General features: G+C 60.9%; 3 protein-coding genes across 6 annotated transcripts in view; 1 reads left to right on the top strand and 2 right to left on the bottom strand.

Annotated features, from left to right (window-relative positions):
- Positions 1 to 92: 92 nt before the first annotated feature.
- STAP2 (signal transducing adaptor family member 2) lies at positions 93 to 4,085 on the bottom strand. The gene is made up of 10 exons (XM_040538014.1): positions 3,709 to 4,085; positions 3,550 to 3,621; positions 2,756 to 2,851; positions 2,415 to 2,471; positions 2,200 to 2,303; positions 1,717 to 1,857; positions 1,536 to 1,605; positions 658 to 754; positions 248 to 301; positions 93 to 208 (listed from the first exon to the last, which is right to left on the bottom strand). Exons 1-10 carry the CDS (start codon positions 3,793 to 3,795, stop codon positions 93 to 95), a joined length of 894 nt encoding a protein of 297 aa, XP_040393948.1. The 5' UTR covers positions 3,796 to 4,085.
- Positions 4,086 to 4,387: 302 nt separating this feature from the next.
- Positions 4,388 to 10,535, top strand: MPND (MPN domain containing). Of its 3 annotated transcripts, XM_040537536.1 has the most exons (13): positions 4,388 to 4,454; positions 5,423 to 5,649; positions 5,734 to 5,964; positions 6,058 to 6,220; positions 6,293 to 6,377; positions 6,526 to 6,622; positions 6,734 to 6,806; positions 6,879 to 6,955; positions 7,055 to 7,223; positions 7,293 to 7,363; positions 7,481 to 7,570; positions 7,812 to 7,904; positions 8,081 to 10,535. In XM_040537536.1, the coding sequence occupies exons 1-13, from the start codon at positions 4,448 to 4,450 to the stop codon at positions 8,165 to 8,167; spliced, it is 1,470 nt and encodes a 489-aa protein (XP_040393470.1). In that variant the 5' UTR covers positions 4,388 to 4,447; the 3' UTR covers positions 8,168 to 10,535. The 3 variants fall into 3 exon arrangements, 2 of the variants coding, with proteins under 2 accessions (XP_040393470.1, XP_040393469.1); XM_040537535.1 differs by having other exon boundaries at positions 6,058 to 6,377; XR_005814741.1 differs by lacking the exons at positions 7,293 to 7,363; positions 8,081 to 10,535 and having other exon boundaries at positions 6,058 to 6,377.
- Positions 8,690 to 24,392, bottom strand: part of SH3GL1 (SH3 domain containing GRB2 like 1, endophilin A2) — a 30,834-nt gene continuing 15,131 nt past the window's right edge. The window contains exons 2-10 of one of the 2 annotated variants that reach the window (XM_040537537.1): positions 19,689 to 19,757; positions 19,505 to 19,577; positions 18,603 to 18,746; positions 16,571 to 16,704; positions 15,135 to 15,293; positions 14,457 to 14,560; positions 13,115 to 13,239; positions 12,600 to 12,653; positions 8,690 to 10,986 (exon numbers count right to left, since the gene is read on the bottom strand). In XM_040537537.1, coding sequence (XP_040393471.1) covers positions 10,790 to 10,986; positions 12,600 to 12,653; positions 13,115 to 13,239; positions 14,457 to 14,560; positions 15,135 to 15,293; positions 16,571 to 16,704; positions 18,603 to 18,746; positions 19,505 to 19,577; positions 19,689 to 19,757 — 1,059 coding nt within the window. In that variant the 3' untranslated portion in view covers positions 8,690 to 10,789. The remainder of the gene's footprint in view (positions 10,987 to 12,599; positions 12,654 to 13,114; positions 13,240 to 14,456; positions 14,561 to 15,134; positions 15,294 to 16,570; positions 16,705 to 18,602; positions 18,747 to 19,504; positions 19,578 to 19,688; positions 19,758 to 24,392) is intronic. The other variant, XM_040537538.1, reaches the window with a different exon arrangement.

The raw sequence follows: 24,392 nt of genomic DNA, 5'->3' as shown, positions 1-24,392 counted from the left end.
GGGGGTGCCGGCACCTGCAAAAAAGGACGGGGGGGGTTGGCAGGGGGGTGCCCCCACCCCGGCGGGGGGCTCTGCCCCCCCCCCTCCCCGCCTCAGTTTCCCCCCACCTGCCCCGACTCACCCTGCTCGGGGGGCTGCAGCACGGGGCGATGCGGGGCTGGGGGCTCGGGGTCGGGCAGAACGGGTGCCTGGGTCCTGGGGGGTGGGGTCGGGGGGGGACACTGGGGGTCGGGGGCGCTGGGTGGGGGCTCGTACACCCCCTGCAGCATCTCGCCGTTCTCCCCGTCCGTTTCCACAAACTCTGGAGCAGGACGGGGCCATCACAAACCCGCTGTGCGGCCCTTGTGCCCCTCCCCAACCCACCCAGCCCTCCAGCGCCCGCCTGCAGCGCCCCAAAAACCGTGACCCCCCCCCCCAAGTCCCGCAATACCCCAATTACTGACCCCACAACCACCATCCTGCCCCCCCCCCCCCAGTCACCCCACTGCTGCCATCCAACTCCCCAGCAATCCCCTGGCTGCCCTAAAGACCCCCTCAAACCCCCTCCACCGCCAACCTCCCACACCCCCATGGCCCATAACCGCCCCCAGCGCCCCCCCCGCCAATCCTAACCCCCCCCCCCCGCCCCCATGCACCCCATCCCCGCCGAATGCCCACCCAGCTTCTGGTTGTACTCCGAGTGCAGGGGCCGCAGGCAGCCCTTGCTCTTCTCCACGAAGTACTGCACCACCTCGGCCAGCGAGGAGCAGTAGTGCTGGGGGGGGGGGCACGGGTCGGCACGTGGGGATCGCCACGGGTGCCCCCGCAGCCCCCCCTTTCCCTGCCCGTAGCCCCACATCTCCCAGACCCCGGGGGGGTCCCAGCCCTGAGGGGGTCCAGTACTTGGGGGACCCTGCCCTGAGGAGGTGCCAGGCCCTGGAGGGGGGGGGGTCTCAGCCCCTTGGGGGACCTGGTCCCTTGAGTCCCAGCCCCTTGGGGGTCCCAATCCCTTGGGGGTCCCAGCACCAAAGCATCCTAGCTTCTGGGGGTCCCAATCCCTTGGCTCCCAGCCCCTTGGGGGTCCCAATTCCTTGGGTCTCAATCACTTGGGGGTACCAATCCCTTGGGTCCCAGCCCTTTGGGGGTCCCGGCACCCAAGTGTCCTAGCTTCTGGGGGTCCCAATCCCTTGTGTCCCAGCCCCTTGGGGGTCCCAGTCCTTGGGTCTCAGCCCACTGGGGGTTCAATCCCTTGGGTCCCAGCCCCTTGGGGGTCCCAATCCCTTGGGGGTCCCAGCACCAAAGCATCCTAGCTTCTGGGGGTCCCAATCCCTTGGCTCCCAGCCTCTTGGGGGTCTCAATCCCTTGGGGGTACCAATCCCTTGGGGGTCCCAATCCCTTTTAAAGTGTCCTAGCTGCTGGGGGGGGTCCCAATCTCTTGAACCCCAGCCTGGGGTGTGGGGGGGTCCCATCCCTTGCGGGTCCTGTCCCAGGGGCACAGGTGGGGGAGGGGGTCCCTCATCCTCGGGGCCGGCCCAGCTCTGCCCCACGTCACTCACCGGCACGTCCACGCTGATGCAGTAATCCTGGCCCAGGTCGATCACCTTGTAGTGCCTGATCAGAACCGTGCTGCCCGGGGGGGGGGGGGTGGCATCAGTGGGCATCAGGAGACCCCCCCCCCCCCCCGGACAAGGAGCTGCCCTCCGGTGCCATCCAGCCCCGACCCCGGGCCCCGCTCACTTGTTCAGCATCTGGCGCGTGGTGACGGAGACGCCGTGGCCGTGCCCCCCGGGGCGCAGCACCAGGTTCCCGCTGCCCGCGCTGCGCTCCAGCAGCTGCTCGGCCTCCCCCCGCGACACGTTGTAGAAGCAGCTGGGAAACCTGGGGGCAACCGGGACGTGTCACCCCGAGCCATGTTGTGTCACCCCGAGCCATGCTGGGACACCCCGAGCCATCATGTCACCCTGAGCCGTGTCGTGTCACCCCGAGCCGTGCTCTGTCACCCCGAGCCAGGCCAGGCCCTCCAAGCCGTGTCATGTCACCCCGAGCTGTGCTGGGCCGCCCCGAGCCGTGTCGTGTCACCCCAAGCAACGTCACGTCACCCCGATCCACGTCGCGTCACCCCCAGCTCTGCTCTGTCCCCCCGAGCCAGGCCCGGCCGCTGTCCCCAGTGCAGCCCAGTGAGCACGGAGACGCCCCCCGGCCCCCGGCCCCGTAACTCACAACGGGACCCTGGGGACGGCGCGGCGCTCCTGCTCCTCGCGCAGGGCCTCCAGCAGCTGGAACCTGTGGCCGGGCAGCAGCACCAGGTCCGAGGGCACCTTCATCTGCAGGGGGCACGCAGCGCACCGGGCACGGCAGGGCCACCGCCATGGGGACCCGGGGCCACCGCCGTCACTGGGAACCCAGGGTCACCACCATGGGGAACCTGCACCCACCTTAGCCATGGTCAGGATGAATCCCCGCCACATCTCCTGCGCCTCCGCGCTCTCCGCCTGCGAGGGACCGGGGGGGCGTGGGGGGGTTGAGGGCAGCCTGCCCCCCTCCGCGTCCCCTAACCCCATCCCTTAGCCCCCCCCCCCAAGCCTCTACACCCCTCTGTGACCCCAAACCCTGTCCCTGTCCCCCCCCAGCATCTGCAAATTCCCTTCCATGCCCTCCCCTGCCCCCCCAAACCCCACCGAGGACCCTGGGTCCCCACCAGCCCCAACCCCCCAGCATCTCCAGTGCCCCCGCCCCTCCACTTGTGCCCCCCCGAGCCCCGTGGGGTGCTCCTCACCTTCAGCGTTACATTCTGGTCCCGCATCTGGAGGACGAGCCCCCCCCCCTCGGCCCGCACTGCCACCAGCTCGCTCAGGTCCAGCATCTCCAGGGGCTGGGGGCAGCCGAGCCGTGGGCCCCCCCGCCACAGACATGGGGGGGCCCGGCCTCAGCCTGCCCCAAAACAGGCTTCCCCCTTCCTCACCCCCACGGGGAGGGTCCTAGCGGGGGGGGGGGGAACCCTACCCCACACCCCCCCACAAAAAGGTCCCAGTCTGGGGGACACAGAATGGGGGGGGTCCCAGCCCAGTGGTGCCACCTTGGGGGTCCCAATCCTGGGGGGTCCTGGCTCCGTGTCCACCTCATGGAGCTCAGGGGTCCCAAAGGAGAGGTCCCAGTCCTGGGGGGGGGAGGGGGTGGTGGTGTCCCACTCTTTGTGAGGGGGGGGGGCACAGAGGTCCCAGCCTGGGGCACCCACCTGCTCCCACCCAAAGGTTCTCCTACTGTGGGTCCCAGCCCAGGGGTGCCCCCTCAGGGGTCCCAGCTTGGTGTCCCCCCCAGAAAAACACACCCCCTGGGGTCCCAACCCCACCTCTCCCAGCCTAGGGGTGCCCCCCCCAAAAAAAATAAACACATCTCCTTGGGTCCCAACCCCTATTCTCCCAGCCCAGGGGTGCCCCCTCGGGGGGTCCCAAGCTGCTGTGCCCCCCCCACCCCCCAGCTCCCAGCCTGGTTGTGCCCACCCAGGGGTCCCAGTTGGGGTCCCACTGGGGGGGGGATCCCCATGGCCCCCCCCGGGGGTCCTGCCCGTACCTGGCGGTCCCTGGGCACCGCATAGAAGGCGATCAGCGGCCCCCGCAGCCCGGCCCAGACCCGCCGGTAACCCTGGGGGACGGAAGGGACCCCTCAGCACCGGGGGGGGCCCGGTACCGGGGGGGGGGGGGGGGCGCTCTGAGGAGGTGCCAGCCCCACCATGTCCCGCGGCCCCCGCTTCTGCACGAAGCCCTCGTAGTAGTGCCGGGCCCCGGCCGGCTGAGGGGGGGGCACCGGCAGCGCCATCCCCGGGAGCCGCCGGTGCCACCGGGCCGGGGCAGGGCCGGGCCTTATTCAGGGACCGGGCTCGGGGCCCGCCCCCGCTTCCCGGACACGGGGCGAAGGGCACGGCGGGGGGGGGGGGGGGTGTGCCCGGGTGTCCGTGGGTACGTGACTGCGGGGCCGGGACCGTGACCGGGCCGTGGACGCCGGGTTTCCCGGTGCCACCCCTCCCGTGCAGCCGGGACTCCCCCGGTGCCCCCCCCCCCCCAGCCAGGGCTCCCCCGGTGCCCGCCCCCCCTCGCAGCCGGTGCTCCCCCGGTGCCCCCCTCCCCGTAGCCGGGGCTCCCTCGGTGTCCCCCCCCCCCCGCAGCCACTGCTCCTCCGCTGCCCCCCCCCCTCCTCCGCCGCTGCTCCTCCCCCGCCGCCGGTCCTCCCTCGGTGCCCCCCCCGCAGCCGGTGCTCCCCCTGTGCCCCCCCCCGCCCCTCAGCCGGTGCTCCCCCCCCGCAGCCGGGGCTCTCCCGGTGCCCTCCACTCCCCCGGTGTCCCCCCCCCCTCTCCTGATGCCGTCCCCCCCCCCGACGCCGGTGCTCCCCCGGTGCCCCCCCCCCGCCGTTCCCGCACCGGGGGCGGGGCCGCCCCATCACGTGGCGCCGGGGGGAGGACGGAGCGCGGAGCATGGCAGGTACCGGGCCGCGACCCCCCCCCCCCCCCCAAATCTCCCCCCTCCCACCCACCGGCCCCGGGGAGCGCGGGGGGCGCGCACCTGGCGGGCACCGGGCACGCGCACGCCTGCACCTGCGTGCACGGCGCAGGCCCCCCCCGCCGTGCGCGTCCACGCGGTGCGACCCCCCCCAACCCCTCCCGTCCGCCGTGGGCGCTGGGGGGCCGCCGAGATGGGTCCCCACGGCCCCCATGTCCCCACGGCCCCGCTGACCCCATGTCCCTGCGGTCCCCGTGTCCCTGTAGCCCCCATGTCCCCATGGTCCCCGTGTCCCCATGCCCCATGCCCCCTACAGACCCCAAGTCCTTGCAGCCCCCATGTCCTCACGGTCCTCATGTCCCTGTGGACCCCACGTCCCCACTGACCCCTTGTCCCTGCGGACCCCATGTCCCCACGGTCTCCATGTCCCCACAGTCCTCATGTCCCCATGGTCCCATGGACCCCCTTTCCCCACTGTCCCCATGTCCCTGTAGCCCCCATGTCCCTGTAGCCCCCATGTCCCCACAGCCCCCATGTTCCCATGTCCCCACGGCCCCCATGGACCCCCATGTCCCTGTAGCCCCCATGTCCCCACGGACCCCATGTCCGCACAGTCCCCATGCTCCCACACCCCATGTCCCTGCAGCCTCCATGTCCCCGCAGCCCCTATGTCCCTGTCGTCACCTCCCCCCGCATCCTCCCCTCCCCCATCCCCTCTCCCCCGTCCCCAAGTCCCCATGTCCCCCCATGTCCCCTCTCCCCATGTCCCTGCCTGGTGGCGTCCCCATTTCCATGGCCCCTGGTCTGCCTGTGAGGCAGTGACAAGGCCCCCTGCGTGTCACCGTCCCCCCGCTCCCTGTTTTCCCATCCACGGACATCACGGGGGGGCCCAAGGGTGCTGCTGCTCCCCAAGGGTTCCTGGGGGGGGACCCCACACGGTTGTCCCGCAGCGCTGGCGGCCGCCTCCCCTGGCGCAGATGAGTGCCTGGAGGAGGACGAGGACGAGCTGGAGCCGGGGCTGGATGAGGCCGAGGCCGAGCCGGAGCCCGAGAGCGGGGCGAAGGCGGCGGGGGGCTCCCGGGGGGCCGTGCTCACACGCCGCGGCATCACCCTGCGCGTGCTGCTCCGCGACGGGCTCCTGGAGCCGGCCCGCGGCGTCCTCTCCATCTATTACCTGGTGAGCCCAGCCGGGACAGGGACAGGGACGGGGATGGGGACGGGGATGAGGCCGGGGCCTCCCCGCTCACCCCTTGCTCCCCAGGGCAAGAAGTTCGTGGGGGACCTGGGTGCGGACGGCACCATCACGTGGCAGGAGACGGGCCAGGTCTTCAACTCGCCCAGCGCCTGGGCCACCCACTGCAAGCGCCTGGTGAACCCCGCCAAGAAGTCGGGCTGCGGCTGGGCCTCCGTGCGCTACAAGGGCCAGAAGCTGGACCAGTACAAAGCTGCCTGGCTGCGCAAGCACCAGCCCAACGCCCCCGCTGCCGAAGAGGTGGGTCGGGGTGATCCTAAATCCCAGCCCGCAGGTGCCCCGGCGGCGTCCCCGTGGGGCGCTGGGCGACGCTTTGCTCCCCGAACCCCGCAGAGCTTGGCCAGCGAGGGCGAGGAGGACGAGCTGCCCGAGGAGGAGGAGGAGGAGGCGGCGAGGGAAGGCCGGGCGCCCGCGCCGGAGCCGGCTGCTGCCAAGAGACCGGAGGAGAGGAGCAAGAAGCAGCAGTGCCGGAGCCTGGTGGAGCAGGCGGGGACGGGTGAGGAAGGGCAGGGTCCCCGGGGGGGGCCAAGCCCCCCCGGCCGCGGTGACGGGGCGCTCTGTGTTGCAGATCATGGCCCCCCGGGGAAAAGGCCGGAGAACAAACCCCGGGTGCCCGTCCGCTACTGCACCCTGGGCACCCGTGACACGGCCAGGTAGGGCACGACGGGGACGGGCCTGAGCCCCACGGGTGGCCCCAGCTGTGTCCCCACACGGCCACCGGCCCCATGGGAGCCACTGGGGCGGTGAGGAGGGCTGGGGGCCACGGGGTGCCCGTGGCACCAGGGGCTGCGGCTCTTCCAGGAACCCCCAGACCCTGGTGGAAGTGACGCCCTTCGCCGCCATCAACAAGTTCCAGCCCTTCAACGTGGCCATTTCCAGCAACGTCCTCCTGCTCCTGGTGCGTCCCCTCCCTGCGGGGTCCTGCGGGTGGGGAGGGACGGGGGACACGAGCGCGATCCGTGCCGGCTTGGGACGCCTCTCGTGCTGCTGACTTTGGCTTTCCCTTTAGGATTTCCACAGCCACCTGACGCGGAGCGAAGTGGTGGGGTACCTGGGGGGCCGGTGGGACACCAACACGCAGCGTAGGCGCCAGGGCGGGCGGGCGGGCGGCCCCCAGCCCAGGGCAGAGCCACCCACCCTGCGCCTCCCCGCAGTGCTGACGGTGCTGCGAGCCTTCCCCTGCCGGAGCCGCTTGGGCGACGCCGAGGCTGCGGGCGCCGTGGAGGAGGAGGTAAAAGGGTCCCCCCCCCGCCGTGGGTACCCCGGAGGGTGCCGGGGGGTCTCGGGCAGCCAACGGTGTCGGCGTTTCCCCCCCCCCCCCCCCCCCCAGATCTGCCAGAGCCTGTTCCTGCGGGGGCTGTCGCTGGTGGGCTGGTACCACAGCCACCCCTTCGGCCCCGCGCTGCCCTCCCTGCACGACATCGACGCGCAGATGGACTACCAGCTCAAGCTGCAGGGCAGCGGCAACGGCTTCCAGCCCTGCCTGGCCCTCATCTGCGGTAAGCATGCGGCCCCCCCACCCGAGCCATGGCCCCCCCCCCCCATATCAGCCCTGTCTCTCCTCCCAGGGCCGTACTATCACGGCAACCCCGGCGTGGAGTCCAAAATCGCGCCCTTCTGGGTGATGCCGCCCCCGGAGGTGAGCAGCCCCAGGCCCCGCGGGGCACGGCGGCAGCGGTGCAGCTCGGGGGGGACGCGGGGGGGGGGGGTCCCGGTGCTGTGCTGGGTGGGGTGACGCTGCTCTCCCGTCCTCCAGCAACGTCCCAATGACTACGGCATCCCCATGGAAGTGGAGGTGGCCTACATCCAGGACGGCTTCCTCACCAACGACGTCCTGCAGGAGATGGTGAGCGCGGAGCAGGGGTCGGATCCTCACCACCTCACCCCAAAACTCCCACCTGCGCCCACCAGGACGGTTTTCCAACCCCCTTGGAGCTGGGCTGGGCCCCTGCCACCCGTCCCCGTCCTGCTGTCAGCCCCCTGACGGTGACAATCCCCATTCTCCATCCCCGCTGTGCTGCTGGGGTGCTGGTCCCACAGGGCAGGGGGCTGAGGGTCCCCTGCAGCCCCTCTCTCTCCTGCCCCAGACGCTGCTGGTGGAGTTTTACAAGGGCGCCCCCGACCTGGTGAAGTTCCAGGAGCTGTGGAGTCAGGACCAGACCTACCTGGACAAACTGAAGGTGAGAACACGGTGTCCTGCCCTGAGCTGGGCGGGAAAGGAATTAATTGCTGTGGTCTCCACCCACCCTGCTCCTCCCTGGTGTTTATTTTGATTTTTCACCCTGGTGCCAGGCAAAGTACGGGAAGCAGAGGGGCTTGGGTGGATGCAGTAAAACTGGGCGTTATTCCTCCCCAGGGCTCCCTGGCCTCCCGCACCCCCAAAGACCAGAGCTTCGCCCACGTCCTGGAGCAGATCTACAGCCTCCTGAAGCTCAGCGGCTGAGGAGCCGGGAGCCCCGTCCGGCTCAGACCTTCCCTGCAGCCAGAGCTGCCCTCGGCAAAGGGCTCCAGGCGCAGGGCAGCGCCGCGGGGCCGCCGCGTCGCCCGCTGCCTCCAGGCACCCAGCAGAGGAGTGCTGAGCCCCTGCCGTGCCCCGGAGCAGCCCCCTGGGGAGTGGTGCGGCCGGGCCCGGCGGTGGCGGGGAGGGTGACGGTGGTGGTGGGAGTCTCGCCTGCACGTTGTTTGTGGAAGTGGTAGTTGATTAAAGAGCAGTTCCTGAGACGGGGCGGGCGTGCGGCTCCGCCGGGCTGAGGGCATCCTGCTAAGCATCAAGGGGTGGTGCTGGTGGCTTTGCAGGCTCCGGGTGCCAGCAGGGTGCTCAATTCCAGGGGCTGGGGCACGGAGGTGCAGACCCAGGGCTGCTCCCCCAGCCCCCCGTGGCCCCCGGGGCACAGCGGTCCCATCGCGGCCGCTGCTTGGCCGTGGGGAGGGATCCAGCCTCGTGCGCACAGAGAGGACGCGGCCGTTAGAAAGAAGAAAACATTTAATACTTTTATTCAGAGATACAAGTTGAGATTTGTGGGTCTTTTTTTTTTTTTTTTCTCCCCTAAAAACCAGGAGAAACCATTACAAAAAAAAAAAAAAAGGTCTTAGCGAGTTTTCCCAGCTGACGGACTCATCTCAATCCACCTGAGCAGGAGCCAGCGCTCCCGGGCTGCGACCCTGGCCCCCAGCAGTGTGGGGACAGAGGTGAGGGCCCTGGGGACATGAGGGCCCTGGGGATTTGAGGGCCCTGGGGACATGAGGGCCCTGGGGACGCGAGTGTCCTGAGGACGCGAGGGCCCTGGGGACACGAGGGCCCTGCGGACACCAGTCCCGTGGGCTCCCTGCCCTGCTGGGACTGGGGGGGAGCCCCGCGTGCCCCCGCGTCCTGCACCAGGCGCTGGTGCCAGACAAGGGGCAGCTCCTGCCCGGGGTTCGGCCTGCTCAGAGCACGGCGCGGCGGGGGACCAGACGTACATCGACATGCGTGGTTAAAAACATTTAAAAAGGTTCCGTGTAAATGTAACAGGAGACGGGAGCAGCGGGGACAGGGGCGCGCTGCGGCACGGCGCTGGCAGGGAGCGACGGCTCGGCTGCCAGCCGGGAAGGGAGAGGATGCTGGTCGAGGAGAGAGGTGCCCAAGCCCTGCCAAGCCCTGCAGCAGAGGTGCCAGGTCCCCACGAAGGGGAGGAAACCATTTTTCTATCAATGCTGGAAAAGCAAGGAAGCGGGGTGGGGGGTGGGAGGGCTGCAGGTGCAGGAGGCGGCGCTGCCCCCCTCTCGCCTGGGGTGCTGAGGGTGGCCAGGGGCCCCATCCTGACACCAGGACAGGAACAGGGGATGGAGGCTCGGGCCCAAGGGGCGCAGAGACCCCAGGGGGCTGTTCTCTGAACCTGTCGGCAGGCAGCAAAAGCCAGAGGTGACAGAGCCCGGACCAGAGCTGGTGAGGGGCAGGGGGCAGCAGGAAGGCACGTGGGGATCAGCTTTACTCGAGCCGAGCAGCCCCGAGCAGCAAGCGAGGAGCCTGCAGCTCAGCCTCTTGGGGTGCTGACGGCTGCTTGGGGCGTGGGGAGAACAAACAGAGCCACGGGGCGAGAGGATCTCGCACGGGACCAGGCCGGGAGCTGCTCTGCCCTGCCATGGGCAGCCCCCTGCCCCCTGATTTAACCCCCAGCTCTGCGAGCGGAGCCTGCGGTAGGAAAGGCCCAAAGCTCGGAAGCAACCCAGCCTCAAACCCTTCTGGGGCAGAAGGGGGCAGCCACCACCTTCGGGATCGAGCTCTGCTGGGGAGAGGGCAGAGGGCTAACGCCCGGGCAGGGCTCAGCACCGGGCAGGGCTCAGCACCGCCCCTGGCCGGTTTAGTGTTGGACCTGCGTTGTAGTGTTGCTCTGCCCTGCGCTGCCTCCGCTGAGCCGCGGATCCGCTCCTGCAGCGGTGCAGAGGGCGCGGGGCTGCAGCGGTGTCAGGGCTGCGAGGGCGGCCGTGTGTCCGCAGGGAGAGGGGTAGTGTTCGGCAGCAGCTGCCTGCGCCGGGGCAGGAGGGGGGCAAAGCTCTTGCCCCTCCACGAGGCTCAGGCCTGCTTTGTCCCCAACACCGCTTGCCCGGCCCCGGGCCGTGTCTCCCTGCGCTGGTGCTCAGCGTGAAGGACGCGCGCCCCAGCTCTCCGGCACGGCTGCCCTGGTTTGTACGGACACTTGACCAAAGCAAAGACAAAAACTGGACAAGGAGAGGCCTGCGACCCAGCTTAAATGTACAGACCGCGAGGAACCTGGCGGGGCTCATAAAGTACCTAAGTTCAAGCACCAGAAGGACCAAAAAACAAAACAAAACAAACAAACAAAAAAAACAAAACACCAACCAAATTCTCCGGGGTGGGGGCCATCCGACCCTTCTGGCTTGTTCCCTGGTGGCAAACTCGCCGTGAGACGAGGAAGAGCTAACGACGAAGAGCTAACGGCCGCGTCTTCTCCCCCGCCCCGCCGGAGAGGGGCTGGTGTCGGGACAGACGTGGAATGCAGGCTCGGCCCCGCGCCACGGAGAGGGCGCGAGCGGAGCGGGGCCGGGGTGGGGGAGAGATGCCGTCTCACTGAGGTAGCGGAACCAGCACTTCCACGTAGTTGAGCGGGAAGAAGCCTGACTGGCCGTTGATCATGCCCTCGTACCAGTTCTCGTCGATCTGGTTGGTGAGGGTGATGATGTCGCCCTCCTTGAAGCCCAGCTCGCCGTCGTTCTCGGGTTCGAAGTCGTAGAGCGCCTTGCAGCACGGCTGGTCCAGGTGAGCTGCGGGGAAAGCGCGTGGGCAGGGCTCAGTGGCGGCCAGCCCCGTGCTCGGCCCCCCCGGCACCGCTGGAGCCAGGACCTGCACAGCCCTGGTTTCCTAAAGCGAGTGCCGGGGCTCTGCCCTGCCCGGGGGGAAGCTGTCCCCCGGCTCTGCCCCCAGCTCGGTTCAGACTCCTTGATGGGTTTCAGCTCCAGGTTCTCCCACTCCAAGGGGAGAAAAGTAGAGCCCAACCTAAATCACAGCACCACCCTGCCACCGGGGTCCTGGCAGGAGCCCCGTCCTTCCTCCAGGGGTCAGAGAAGCTGCTTGTAGGGTGTCATCAGCTGACGAGGGGCTTAGACATCAGCACGGGGTGAAGGAGGACGGGCTCGGGGGTCCCAGCCAGCTCTTGGCTTTCTGAGGGTCTCCCCAAAGCTGGGGGCAGTGGGAGGGAGAGGCCCCCCCAGGAGTCTGCCACAGGGCTTTGAACTCCCACCGTCAGCAGCACGGGGACACTGGTGAGGCCCCAGACATGTCCGTGGCCGGGGGAGGGCACAGAACCAAAGTCTCTTTCACACATCTCAGCTCCGTGATTCCAGCAGCAGGCCTGACTGCACCTGGGATTGGGATTAGGGGCGTTTTGTAGCAGGGAAAGCTGCTGCCTGCTCTATTTATGCACCAAAGTGAAGTTTGGGGGTGGGCAGGCACTGAACTTTGCATTTGTAGGGATCCTACGGGGAACAGGCTGAGCTAATGCAGACCACTGCGGTCTTCAGGGCCCCAATTCCCTTCCCCGTTGCTCCAGAGCCAGGCACGGCTCCGTGCTAGAGCCCTTCCAGACAGGGCAGGGGGAACAGCACCAAAGGCCAGCACATCTGCTCTGCTGAACGCCCACAGCAAGGAAGGATCCGGCATCAGAGAACTCAGAAAACACCAAAAGCAGCAGCCAAGCAGGTTCATTTCTGAGGTAACTTCCCAAAATACCAGGCTGGCCCCACAACCACAGCGCTCCCCCTGCACCAGGCTCCTCGAGACGTCCTGCACCACCACGAGCCCCTCGCTTTCCCCGCTCTGATGCCCCTGAGCCCCAGATCCAGCCTGGTCTCCATACCCCAGCGAAAGCCCCTGAATCCCTTAGGGGGAACGGTGACCTGCGGAGCCTGCTTGGGGCCTTGCCTCACCCCACAACCCATCTGAGGTCCTGCCTGGGACCTCACACGCCACAAAAGCCACACCGTGTACCCAAGCACTGCCCGCTCAGCCTCCAGCTGCGGGGAAGGGGGCAACGGGTACAAGGAGCAGGAGAGGCACAGATCGAGGCCGGGTCACTTGTGACAGAAACAGGACGTGTGATACCTCCTGGAAGAGCTGCTGATCTTTGGGATCTCAGGCATGGCATGCCTGCATGGTGATTGCTGCTACAACTCCTCCAGGTGAGCAAAGGCCCAAGCTTTGGGGTGGCAAATATCAAGACAGCGTGGCTGGGTTAATGTGGGCCTCGGTAGAGGCAAGGTTTAACTCAGCACAGAGGTATGAGCGACTCCAAGCAGCAGCGCCAAGGAAGGAGGAGTGAGGAGGGATGGGGAGAGATGGTCACACATCATGCAGTGCAGTGCGGAGGGAGGAAACTCACGGATACTCCTGACGGAGGCCCGGGACGGCTTGTCGGATCGGAAAGAGGAGGAAGCTGCTTCCAAACAAAAAGAGACATGCTTAAAACAACGTGAACTGGAGAAAGGGAAAGGCAGGGCCCAAAGGGAGGTTCTGTTAGGAGAAACGGGGCATCCTGCATGCTGTTAGAACCCGCTTGCCTCACCAGGACCGGGGAGGGACAAATGCAGCGTGATGGAAGATGGGGAGGGAAGCAGAAGACGTTTAATTTTTCCTGTTTGCCATTGCTGGCTCTGACTGGGCACTATCTGCCAGTGAACCCAGGCCAGAGGCCCTGCTGGGCCTTCCCCAAAGCCAATATAACGAAGGCTGCTGGGCCCCGAGAGAAAACAGTCCAGGTCTAGAGGCATTTCTGACATTCTCAGAGCCACCAGCCCACACAGGCACATCCAGTACACCACAGACATCATTTCCAGGCTGGGTAGCTCCCCTCCGTCCCCAGGAGCTGCTGTGTGCACATACACGGGACAACTTTACCTGAGACTTTAGGGGTAGGATTGCAAGAGAAGCCCCCGTTGGACTGGTCAGTCTCTCCAAAGTCATACGTCTCCCTGGGCTTGGGCTTGTATTCCCGCCGGGGACGCGAGGAGGCCTCCCTCATTCTGGAAGAAGGAGAAGAAATGTGGATAAACTGAAGTGAAAATGAGCATGACGAGATCAACTCGTGTCCCCGGCAGCTCCTGCTGGGCAAGGCACCCACCACCTGCACCTCGCAGTCCCCCAGAGACGAGCCTCAGCTGCCTCCATTCTGCACGCTGCATTACGTGCCACAGGGATTACAGGCAGGGAACTGAGCGACGTGGCTGCGCAGGGGAGCAGGTTCATTTGTAGACAAGAATCTGTGCTTCCCTCTGTGCTGGCGCCTTCTGGAGCAGGATCTAGCCCAGGATTTGGGACTTTGCCCTTAGAGAGGGCAGCACGCCCCAGGCCTCGCTGCCGAGGCGTCTCAGGCACCCGTTGCCTGCAGGCCAGCAGAGGACACTCGTGCTGCAGTTTGCAAGCTCACGCCGACAGGCTGCTCCCAGCTTTTCTGGATTCAAAGCAGACACAGCCTCCATTCAGCAGCTTCTTCTGACAGAAGCAGAGCAGCATCGCTACATCACCCCGGGAAGCGGAGGCGCTGCCCTGGCTCCGTGCGGCCTGCCCTGTGTCAGCCCGAGGGAAGCGCGGCCCTGGCTTGGGAGGGAAGCCCTGGACGCAGCAAAGGCAGCTCTCCTTCCTTGGGCAGGATTTGGGGAAATGCTTGCTCAGGTGAGGCTGTGCAAGCCACGGCAGCCACGCTAAGCAGCTGCTCCAGCTCCTTAAGCACAGCTGAAGCTAATGGCACAAGGACACTGAGCTGGGAAGTTCCAGGTGACACGGGCTGACAGGCGTGTCCAGGCCGTGCCATTCAATCCAGCTCTTCCAACGGCATGGTCATTTCATCCTGGATCTGGCCAAAAGGGGCTTCCTGGGGGACACCCCCGCACTCAACACCTGCAGTGCAAGGAGCTGTGGGTGCTGGCACGAAGGGGATTTCACCCTGCATTTCCCCCTTTCCCTGCCAAATTCAACACCAACCTCCCAGGGAGCAGCAAACCCCAATTCAGGCACGGCTCAAACCAGCAGGGACCAGTTGCCCATGGAGCAAGCATGGACGTGTTGTTTCGTATTTTAGAATTGATCTGAAGGAGGTCTGGATCAAAGCCATAGTGATTTCAAGGAGTGGCCTTAAAATCCTGGGGTTAGATTTAGAGGAGAAGTCGGGTATTTACAGACAAGTGTCACAGGGACAGCTTATGGCTGTGAAAACAGAGTGCCTTCGGCCCCCAGGACTCACCTGCGTTTGAGTTTTTCTGCAAGCTCGTCCAGGATCTGCACTGCCTGCCTGTGGTAGTCCAGCTGGGCATCCACCAGGGCTGAGAGCTGGCTCACCTGCTCGATCTGTGAGAACCACACCAAGGCAGGGTGAATGGCTCCCCCCCCGCTGGCAGGGGACTCCCACTTCACGTGGGGACTGAGAACATACTGGGGAATGTGCACAAGGGGCCCCTTCCCCGAGGAGATGAGGACGAGGTTTGGGGTTTCAGATAACGGAGGTCAGGTCGAGGCTGAGACTCAGCAGAACAGAGGCAACTGCCAGTGCCCTCTGGGCTTCCCTAGGTGGTCAAATCCTTCCCGAGCGAGCTGTGTGACCTGGCCAAACTTATTCCCACCGGCACACATGAATGAGAAGGGACCCCTTTGGTTCACACCACAGCCTCTCCTCCAGCCAAAGCTGGGTCAGGAAGAGGGGGGCTGGAGGAAGGGTAAGGGGCCTGCCACACCACACGCTGGGCATCCAGGTCTGGGTTATCAGGGGGCAAAACCCACGTGCAAAAAGGAGAGTGGAAGTCAGCATCTTTAACTCTTCTGTTCCGCGAGATATCCCACCCTCGTGCCTTTGGAAACATGCAACTCCTCCTCAGTGCTCAGCCCTGGGGGCAGCGAGGAGCCCACACTCTCTGCACGCACTCACATCGGTTTCTAGGAGGTTGTGCATACTGGTCTCTGCCACTTCCTTGGACTCTTCAAATTTCTCCATGGCCTGTCGGAGTTCCTCATCAGGGATTTTTCCCTGTCGTTTCTTCTTGTAGTCAAAGTCCAAGCGTCTGCCTTCCAGCTTCTTGAGATGGTGCTGGGGAAGGGATGGTTATGAATGGTAAAGAAAAAGAAGGAAGATCCAGAGACTGCGAGCCACCAAGTTTTCCTGCTGGGATGGGCAGCTCTAGTTACAGGCCCAGCTCTTTCATTTCAGAAACCTGATCTCAGAGCACACACTTCTGTGGCTCCAACCTATGCTCAGACTCCTGCAAGGCTCCAGCACACGGTGCAGAGCTGCAGGTCAGGGCTGCTGTGAGATGACAGGGAGGAGCAGATCGTTTGAACTCAGTTTGGCAAAGGATTACTGCTGTGGGTGTGGGGACTTTTTACTAAGAAACAGCCCTCAACAAATTGGTACAAAAATACGATTTCAACTCCTTCTTGTTGGGAGCTGGAGGAAAGCACAGCAGTGAGTAGCCCAGATCTGTTCTCCATGCAAGGTTTTCAGGGAGATGAAGAGAGCTGGCCCATTACTTTCAGATCCCCATGGGTGACAGAGACCTCTGGAGATCAGGAACTGGGAGGCAGGTTCTGGGCACTGCATCCAGTGACTGGTTAGGGCCAGAACTGTTTAAATTAGCTCCGTGGCAGCCTGCAGAACTGGAGCGCCCAGAAGATAAGTACTGAAAGAGTAGTTGGCAGTTATTTTATCTGAGACACCACTGTAAGCAAAAATTCACTCAAGAGAGCTGCCTTGTGAATTATAGGTCTGAGTGGATCCTATTACAAAGCCTGGCCACGGTTTGCACAGGCTTGTCTCCGTGGTAGCACAAGGGAGCTACCACACTCCATGTCTCCCTAGCGAGACACCAAAGGGCCTTCTTGAAACACGTCCTCAGAGGCCTAGAGGGAAGCTTACTCATGGCTTGAAAATTACGCTGTAGGATCCAGGACGTTAACAGAATAGAGCCAACAGCTGTAAATGCTGCAGTTTAATGCCAGCCAGCCCTGAATGTAACACGACTGGGACCTCACAGCACAAAGAACCAAATGCAAGAAGCCCAGAACAGTTGGGACATCCTCCCAAAGCATCCTCCATAAAGCACAGTAAATGAAGGAACATTCACACCTACATCCAAGCTTTAGGAGCTGCTCGGGAGCAGTAGCAGTGGCGCTGAGTGCACTGAGCAGGGGAGGAAATACCAGTGAATGTGGAGAGAGAAAGTGTGCAAAGTGCAGGGGAACGGGACTGGTATCTGTGTAAATCCACCTGTTTCCCACTGCGATGGAGCAAGTGGTGACGTGCACTACCAGCCAGAAGGGGCCAGGATCTGAAGAGATGAAGAGGAGAGAAAACATCGTGGCATTTACCTGGATCTCTTTCAGGTCTTTGTCACACAGGTTCTGGAGGGGATCAATAAAATTTTGTTTGACTTCAATGTCCAGCGAGTCCTTCACTTCAGCCAGTCGCTTCATAGATTCACCGGCATCGAGAAGCGCATCGCCTTTGAGCGAGGAAAGGAAGGGAAGAGAAAGGGAGAGGGAGAACAGGCCAGGCAGTTAAATAGAGCCCAAGTCTCTGGCAGCTGCATGCAGAGCCATTCTGCCAAGACACCCAGCATGTGCGAGCTCCGTCACATGTCAAACGCCCCCACGTTTCTATCTGGAGCATCCATCCGAGCCGGGCACAGGGAGCTGCCTGGTGTGAGCGCAGGCAATTGCATGGTGGTGCCGACTCCGCAGCCGACACTCCACCAACATGCCTGATTTCTTTCCTCTGCAAAACAGGAACAATCTCTACCAACTACACAGAGAAAGGAAAAGGTAAAAACATTTTTTAAAGCGGCCTTGTTAGCTCAGGGAATCACGGAGCTACTCATCTGCCAAGCAGTGCTTTAACCTTGCTCTGCTCCCTGGCCACTGCTGGCAGCAGGAGCCCGGAGGAGAGCACGTTTGGTCTGGTTCAGTCTGGCCGTCCCTTTGTTCTGGTGGTTTTAAGCCCAGAGCACTCTGACCAACTTTTCAAGTTTCCCCAGATGTTGGCAGCAAACCTGCAGCCTTTTATTCATTTTAGACGCTAGCCTCTGCCGGGCCAATCGTTCCTTCTCTCCTCTCTGAATTAGAGAGCCCAGAATTGCTTATTGAAACCCATTTAGCTTCATGTTTTTCTCAAGCTCCTGCCACTATGACAGCTAAGCCAGACGGCCTCGCAGCAAAGCGTTTTTAGTCTTGGCTTTTTATTCCAGTGGAAACCATTTATAGATTAAATTATTCCTGTGCAGCTTTGGCAAACCGACCAGTTCAGCACTACATTAGCACAGGAGAATATGCAAACGAAAGAGAGGGTAAAGTGAAACCACGGGTCTACTGTCCAGCTGGAAAAAATACACCACAGAGTATTTGCAAAAAGAGTTGTTTCAACTGTGATAACTCTAGATAACCTGTCAAAACACAAATTTATCAAGTTAAGTGTTTCTGTAAGGAGAGGCTATTAAAGGAAGTCAGGTTCGGTGTGCTCTTCTAAAAACTTCCTTCCCCCTTGCTCTGCAATAATGCTGGTTCCTGCAAGCCAAGAGAGGTGCAGGGCTCTGAGCTGACCAGAGATACCCTCGAGACTCCTTCACCATTTCCACAGAGTGGCCAGAGCTTTTTAATTTTCCTGAGGCAAGGCGGCTCCTCCCTGCACTGGAAGTGATCAGACAGCTGTGCGCTGTACTGGGTCTGCCACATGTGCAGGCTGACGTTTCAGTGAATTACAGCTGATGTCTTCGAAAGGCTTCACCCCCTTCCTCCCTGCAAGTCACACATGGTTTGTTTCATGGTTATGAGAAATTACCCCACGAGGAGATTTCTTGGCTACAGCTTCCCCATAGCAGAGCTCTATTGCACAGTAAAACTCCTAATCTCGCTCAATCTGGTTTCCACGTCACCAGTGCTCTGTTTAGAAGCACGGAGGGAGTTTTCCCCACATGCCAACTTATCCCAGTGTTTAATAAGGAAGTACTAAGAGGTGGTTTTACACGTAATGCCACGGATTGCGATCCAGCACATTGGGATCACCGCTTCCCTGCCTGGGTGAAAGCTTTCAAGCCTCTTCTAAGGGCCTCAAGGCGGGCCAGCGTACGGGGAGGTGGTTAACAGAATGGACACCAGCCACGAGCTGTGGATTTTGCCCCTGGTTTTGGCTTAAGGAACGAGGTGCAGCCACTGCCATCCATTTGCTCTAAACCTGCTATAGATCTGGCACTCGCTGCCGGTCTGGACTCGAGGCACTTGCTGTTAAGTGATGCACAGGGTCACAGAGCCCTTCAGGAATTGCAGAGGAACAGCTTGGAAATTTGGCACCAGACTTCGCCATCTCATCTACAGGCTGCAAGAGGCAGCAGCCCCATGGGACACTCACCGAAGTTGGAGTCCTCGCCCAGCTCCTTGCCGTATCGGATCATGCTCTCCCCCAGCAGCCCTTCCGACTGCGGGTAGCCAGGGTTCTTCACCTGCCCACGGATCTTCGACATCGTGTTCAGCATGGTTAGCTTGGCTCTGGAAGCTGGCACAGAAACAGCCACAGCCGTGTTTGCAATTACTTGGGCTTGCCAGCAGCTGCTGGCCACCGCCAACTTTTTTTTTTTAAGCTACTCCTAAAGCCAAGAAGCCCTATTGTCTTCATCTACCAGAAATATCACTTGCTATGAAAAGAGAAGTTTCTTTTCCAAGACAGCAAGCAAAAATAGTTCCCTACAACTAACCAGTGAAGGCCAAAGGAGTTTCCCCAGCTCTCCCATAGTCTCTGGAGTATGCTCTGAATGAGCTGGCTGGAAACATGCAGGACAGCAGGCTCCAGAGGTGATGGCTACAAAGCCAGCCAACCTTTCCCAGACCAGATGCGCCACTTTTTCTGCACGCCCCAGCAAAAACGGGTTCCCTCCAGGGTTTTTCTAGGTCCAAGGCTAAAGATGTGTCTGTTCTGTTCACTGTTTGACAGCAACAGCAGCATCTTACAGTCCAGTCCAGAAACACATCACAGGGCAAGAGGGGTACCCTGATCCTAACCTGAGCCACAAAGTACCCGTTAGCTACAGTAAGACCTCATTAACACAGCCAGCTAGTGAGGTCACAGGATATGACAGGACAGTCCAGCATACCTCTGGTAAAGGGAGGCAGCATGCCTGATCTCAAAAATGGGCTGGTGACTAACATCTTAGGGTCGAAAAGGTTCTCTCTGATATCTCTCTTCACCCTCTGCCTCTTTCCCTGATTCCCTGAGCAGCTTGGGGGACAGAAGGAAGAGGACAGGAGAGGACTCACCTGGGTTTGGCTGGAGGTACTCTATTGTTCTCGTCAGTACTTCTGTAACGGCCTTGCTGGTCAGGTCCACTTTCTGTAGCAAAACAAGATAATCCAGCAGCAGTGAAGATCAACTTGGGGCTTTGGCAAGGTCACAGAGGACTTACACGTTTGATTTTAGAGATTCCTCCTGTTCCCTACTCACCTTTTCCATTTCCTTGAAGTCATCGTCAAGTTTGGTCCCTTCAGCCCCTCCAACTTTCTCGCTGACCAGCTGTAGAAAGAGAACACAGCAGGAAGAATCAGGCATGGTAGTGGCTGTCCACTAATGCTGCTTATACCTCACGCAGCCAGTCCTGGGGACAGAAAGGGAACAGGGGTGGTCCAGACAGCATCTGCAAGAGAAAGGAGGTGGCAGGAACAGCCCGAAGCACAGTAATAACATTTGGCTCTTTGCTAACACAGCCCCACTAAAAATTTAAACATCTCCTACCCTCCCAAAGCATGGCTCAGCCCTCAGACACAGGCAGGATATTCCTCACCCAGCAGAAGCTATGAAGCTCCTTAAATCACAACACACGGCTCCAACTCCAACGCTTGCTGGAAAAAGCGAGTAACAGCATTGTCTCTCAACTCCATTTTGAGACAGGCTTCAATTTCACACAAGGCAAAATGCAAGTAAACAGGGAATTAACATACTCTGCTCACAGCAGCCGGTATAAGACCTAAGTCTAGAAAGAGCAGAGACCTTTCAAAGCCCTAAACCACAGCTCCTTGGAATCCAGATGGGGAGAGCTTAGGGTCTAGGGCACTGTATTTTGTTTTTTTTTAATTTTTTTAAAGTGGATGATAAAGAGATCTACAGAAGCTATAGCAACAATTTCAAATATATTTATCAAGGTGTCTCTGATGCCTGTTCTAACACAAGTGAACAAGAGATGTCAGCCCAAAGCAGCCCTGCCATTACGGACTGTCAGTCTGTATGAAGGGCTTATCGTCTTTCTTCAAAATATCGCTTACCCTAAGAAAAGATTTATTTTCCTTAAACCTCACCATTCAACTGCCTGAGCTGAAAGACACTTGCTGAAAGTACCTTATTAAATCCACCCAAAGAAACGTCCTTCTGTGCAGCCTAAACGGAGAGGAGGAGAGGAACTTTTCCTGCCCTGCCCCATTCCCAAGTGGCACAGCCAGTGGAGCACCTGGGGCAGAATGCAGAAGCCAAACCAGCCTGCAACACACCCACAAGTGTTATCTTGCCCCAAACTGGTCCATGGACACCAAATTACCTACACAGACATCAAAAGTGGTCTAAACAGCTGCTGACTGCCAAGCACTTGACGCCTGCCACAGGGCATTGCCAGGATTTCTTGTGTTTGTAGTTAAAACTCCAGTTCTGGCTGAACAATCCAGGTTTGTTTACTTCCACATCAAATACTTGATTTTTATCAAGTCTTTCTTCCTCCAGCACCCTCCTGCTCCCACAGGTATTAGGAATGGTTCCTTAGTTTTTTGAGGAAGAGGAAAAAAAACCTTTAGGTAAGCATCCAGGTTGAAAAACACTTGGGGACACTGGACCTGCCCTGTGCAACTTCACCTGCCACGCAGTGCTTTTAGCCCCCAAAACCAAATGATTGATGTTACAAAGAAGCACAAGATCTTCAGGGATTTAACAAAATCCCGTATCCAGACCCCAAAATAGGGAGGAAAAAAAATAAAAACAGAGCTGTGTTCAAAGACCCCTGGTGCTCCAAGTGCCTGGCTCTAACTCCATGGCGCTGAGCACAGCTCTGGCTGATCAGCTCCTCGCGTCTCCTGGCAGGACATCTGCAAACACCCAAAGCTTCGAGGCTGCGCAGACATGACAGAGGAGAGAGCAAAGAGCTCTTCTGAATGACTGCTCGGCACCGAGCAACAGCGGCATCAATCATGGCGAGGCCGAAACGCCCTTCAGAGCAAGGCTCCGCCGGGCCCCACATACCAGGCCGTGGCCTTTCGAGCCTCACTGCACCCTTCCTCTCTCTGGGTTCAGCAGAGGACCCCACAAAGAGGGGTTGCTGCAGTTCACCCTTGACATTTCGATACTGGAGGGGAAGATAAAGGGTTGCTGCTCGCCCGGTTCGCCTGGTTCAGCTCCAGGTTTCATTCTCAGGCGTTAATCCCCGGATTGATCTCCGCATGTCCCCGTGCGCCCGGCCCCGTGGAGGTGCACGCATGCTCCTGGGTGCAGCGCAGCCCTCCCAACCTCACCGGCTTCTTTATGAACACCGAAAGAGGGACAAAAAAAAGGAGGACAAAAGTGCAAGGAAAGCAGGAGCTCCCTGCATGGATCTGTGCCCCAGGAGGGCCCAGCCCTGTACCCAGCCAGCGCACGAGAGGCCCGAAGGGGAATTGTCACCACAGAGCCGCTTGCAGATGGGCAAACAACCAGAACTCGGATTCTTGCTTTTTTTGGACACTTGCTCCGTGCTTGCGGTGCCAGCACGCGCTTCTGCAAGCCAGCTCGGAGCTGGGGAGGCACACGTTCCTCTCTAGAGTAGGGAAAAAACATGAAGCGGTTGCTCTGCCTGCCAGGCCCGGCGAGGGCAAGCACACCAGAGCAAAGGCGCTTCCAGCTGTGATTGTCCGCTCCAGCACCTCCGTGCCAAAATGCTGCTCGTCACACAGCCTACACGGCCACAAAGGGGCTTCTGCACATCCGAGAGTAGTACAGATCATTTTCCCAAAGGCTGCACCTCCGGAAACCTCCTCTGTTCTCTAATACACCTGGGAAGGGTACAATTATCCCGAGCAATTCCATTCCGACTTCTCTCCACCCACCCACCCACAGATTTGCAGCCCAGAAAGCTGCAAACAACGCCTCTGACAGGGAGCTCTGCTGTAATCAGGGACTGCATGCCATGTCAAATGCACTGATCACCACAGTGATTTTGGAGGCTTAACACCCTCCCAGAAAACCTAGAGATGTGAAGGAGGAAACCTTGCTTGCAGACTAATTTAATCCTCCTTTTGACATCCAAGAAATGCTACTGGTGCCCTGCTGTGAAGGAATAATAAGATTGAGGTTTTCTCCCCGCTGGCTCTAATTAAACCGGGAGGCTTCATCACGGGAGGAAAGAAGGAGGGACTGTGTGCCATCCACAGCAGCTCCAGCCCCATCCCCATGCTCCCAAATCTGTCAGGCAGGAAGACAAACTAATGCAAATCCCCTGCTGTCCTAGCTGAGACACAAGCTGGGAGAAGCCCTCGCTGGCTCGCGGTTCAACCCAGGGCTTCACGATGAGACTGGGAGCCAAGCTTCCGAGTCCTTCTCGTCGTGCTGCTTGCGAAGAGCCCTGCAAACGCTGGCGGGTGGGTGGCTGCTGCTCCCCGAGGGCTGGGGGCGAGGGCAGCACAAAAGTCAGCAGGGGGCTCACCCTTCGGTTGTGGGGTGGGAGACAAAGAAGGGAGGTGGGAGGGAGAAGGAAGCAGATGCGTGTTGCCCACAGCACCCAGCGTGGCCTGAACAAACCTTCAAGTGGTTGGTGAGATGCAGCCGCGTGCATCTCACCGCTGCTTCCTCCAGAGAGCATCTCAGGGTGTTTTTAGGGACGTGGTGAAGATGGAAGAGGGGTGATTGCAGACTCGGGATACGCCAGCCTTTCCCTGGTCAGAGACCTGGCCTCTTGCAGATGCTGCAGGCAGAGGGATGCGAACCCAGGGAAGGGACGGTGCAATGCAAGACAAGGCAACAGTTCCCCAAATGCAGTGGCCCAAATACTCTCTTGCAGACTACTGCTGAAGCGTATCAGCTGGCTTGACACGAAAGATGAGAACAAGCCTATGGTGTCTGGTTCCTTTACTCTACCAGCCCCACCAGGATGGGACACGTCCTAAAACGTTACACCTGCAGCGAGCAGCACTGGAGCTCAGAGCGAGGGAAGCAGGGCACGATGACAGAGCAAAAGCCCTCAGCTGAACCGCATAGAAGCCAAAGCTGAATGCTTCCTAGAGCAAATATTAGCACAGGCGATATACTTGGGCGTCACGGATCAGGGAGATAAACCTGCCTCAAAACAGGGCGGCCGTTTAGCCGGCATCACAACCAAACCGAGCCACAGGGTGGGGGAAGAGGGCTGAAGCAGTCCAGAAGCAAGAAATCAATCCCTCGCTTCACATCCGTGTTTAATTAAAAGGATGCTGGCAGTTCAGGTATGCCCTAGATAGCTCTGACCTGACATCAGAGCGCAGGGAGGTGTGTTCATCCCGTCAGACGGCTCCGGCACCGTGCCGGGGTGCGGCAGCTCCCACCCCGGCAAAACCCAGCAGCAGCAGGGCAGCCAGCCTCCCTCCCCAGCACCCACAGCTTCTGCCTCATCTCCTGCCTCCAAAGGGCTGCTCCTGGCCAGGTTCTGCGGTTTCTGCAGCCTCGTTTTAAAGAGAATCGACTCGCAGGGGCTTCCATCGATTTCCTTTGTTGAGGCGTGGGAACTCGAACAATCACAACTTCCCCTTGCCGTTTGAAACCTACTGATGGGCTGTGCATGGTGGAAGATATTCGGAAATGAAAGACCTATTGTTTCAGCTAACTACTGCAGCAGGAGCTTGGCTACAGGGAGAGGCAGGAATGATATGTGTACACAGAGGGAGAAGAAAGGCAGGATGAAGAGGGCTTCTCTTTTATAGCAGGGAGCGGGAGAGAAACGTAACCTCTCGGGTGAGGGAGGGCTGCAGAGCTTCTCCCGACCCACCACACAAAATCCCCTCCTCTCCAGCATCCTCCAAGCCCATCGTTCCTTCTCCTGATCCACACAACTACTCCTCAGCTCCAGGACAAGCTCGCAGTAAATAAAAAACAACCCGAACCCCCGTCATTTGGTGTACTACCCTGGGCATCCTTACATAAACCAGATGAATCAGGAAGACATAT

The sequence above is a fragment of the Cygnus olor genome, chromosome 26 (genome assembly GCF_009769625.2).
Source record: "Cygnus olor isolate bCygOlo1 chromosome 26, bCygOlo1.pri.v2, whole genome shotgun sequence".
NCBI lineage: Eukaryota > Metazoa > Chordata > Aves > Anseriformes > Anatidae > Cygnus > Cygnus olor.
This window is presented reverse-complemented; position numbering and strand designations above follow the sequence as displayed.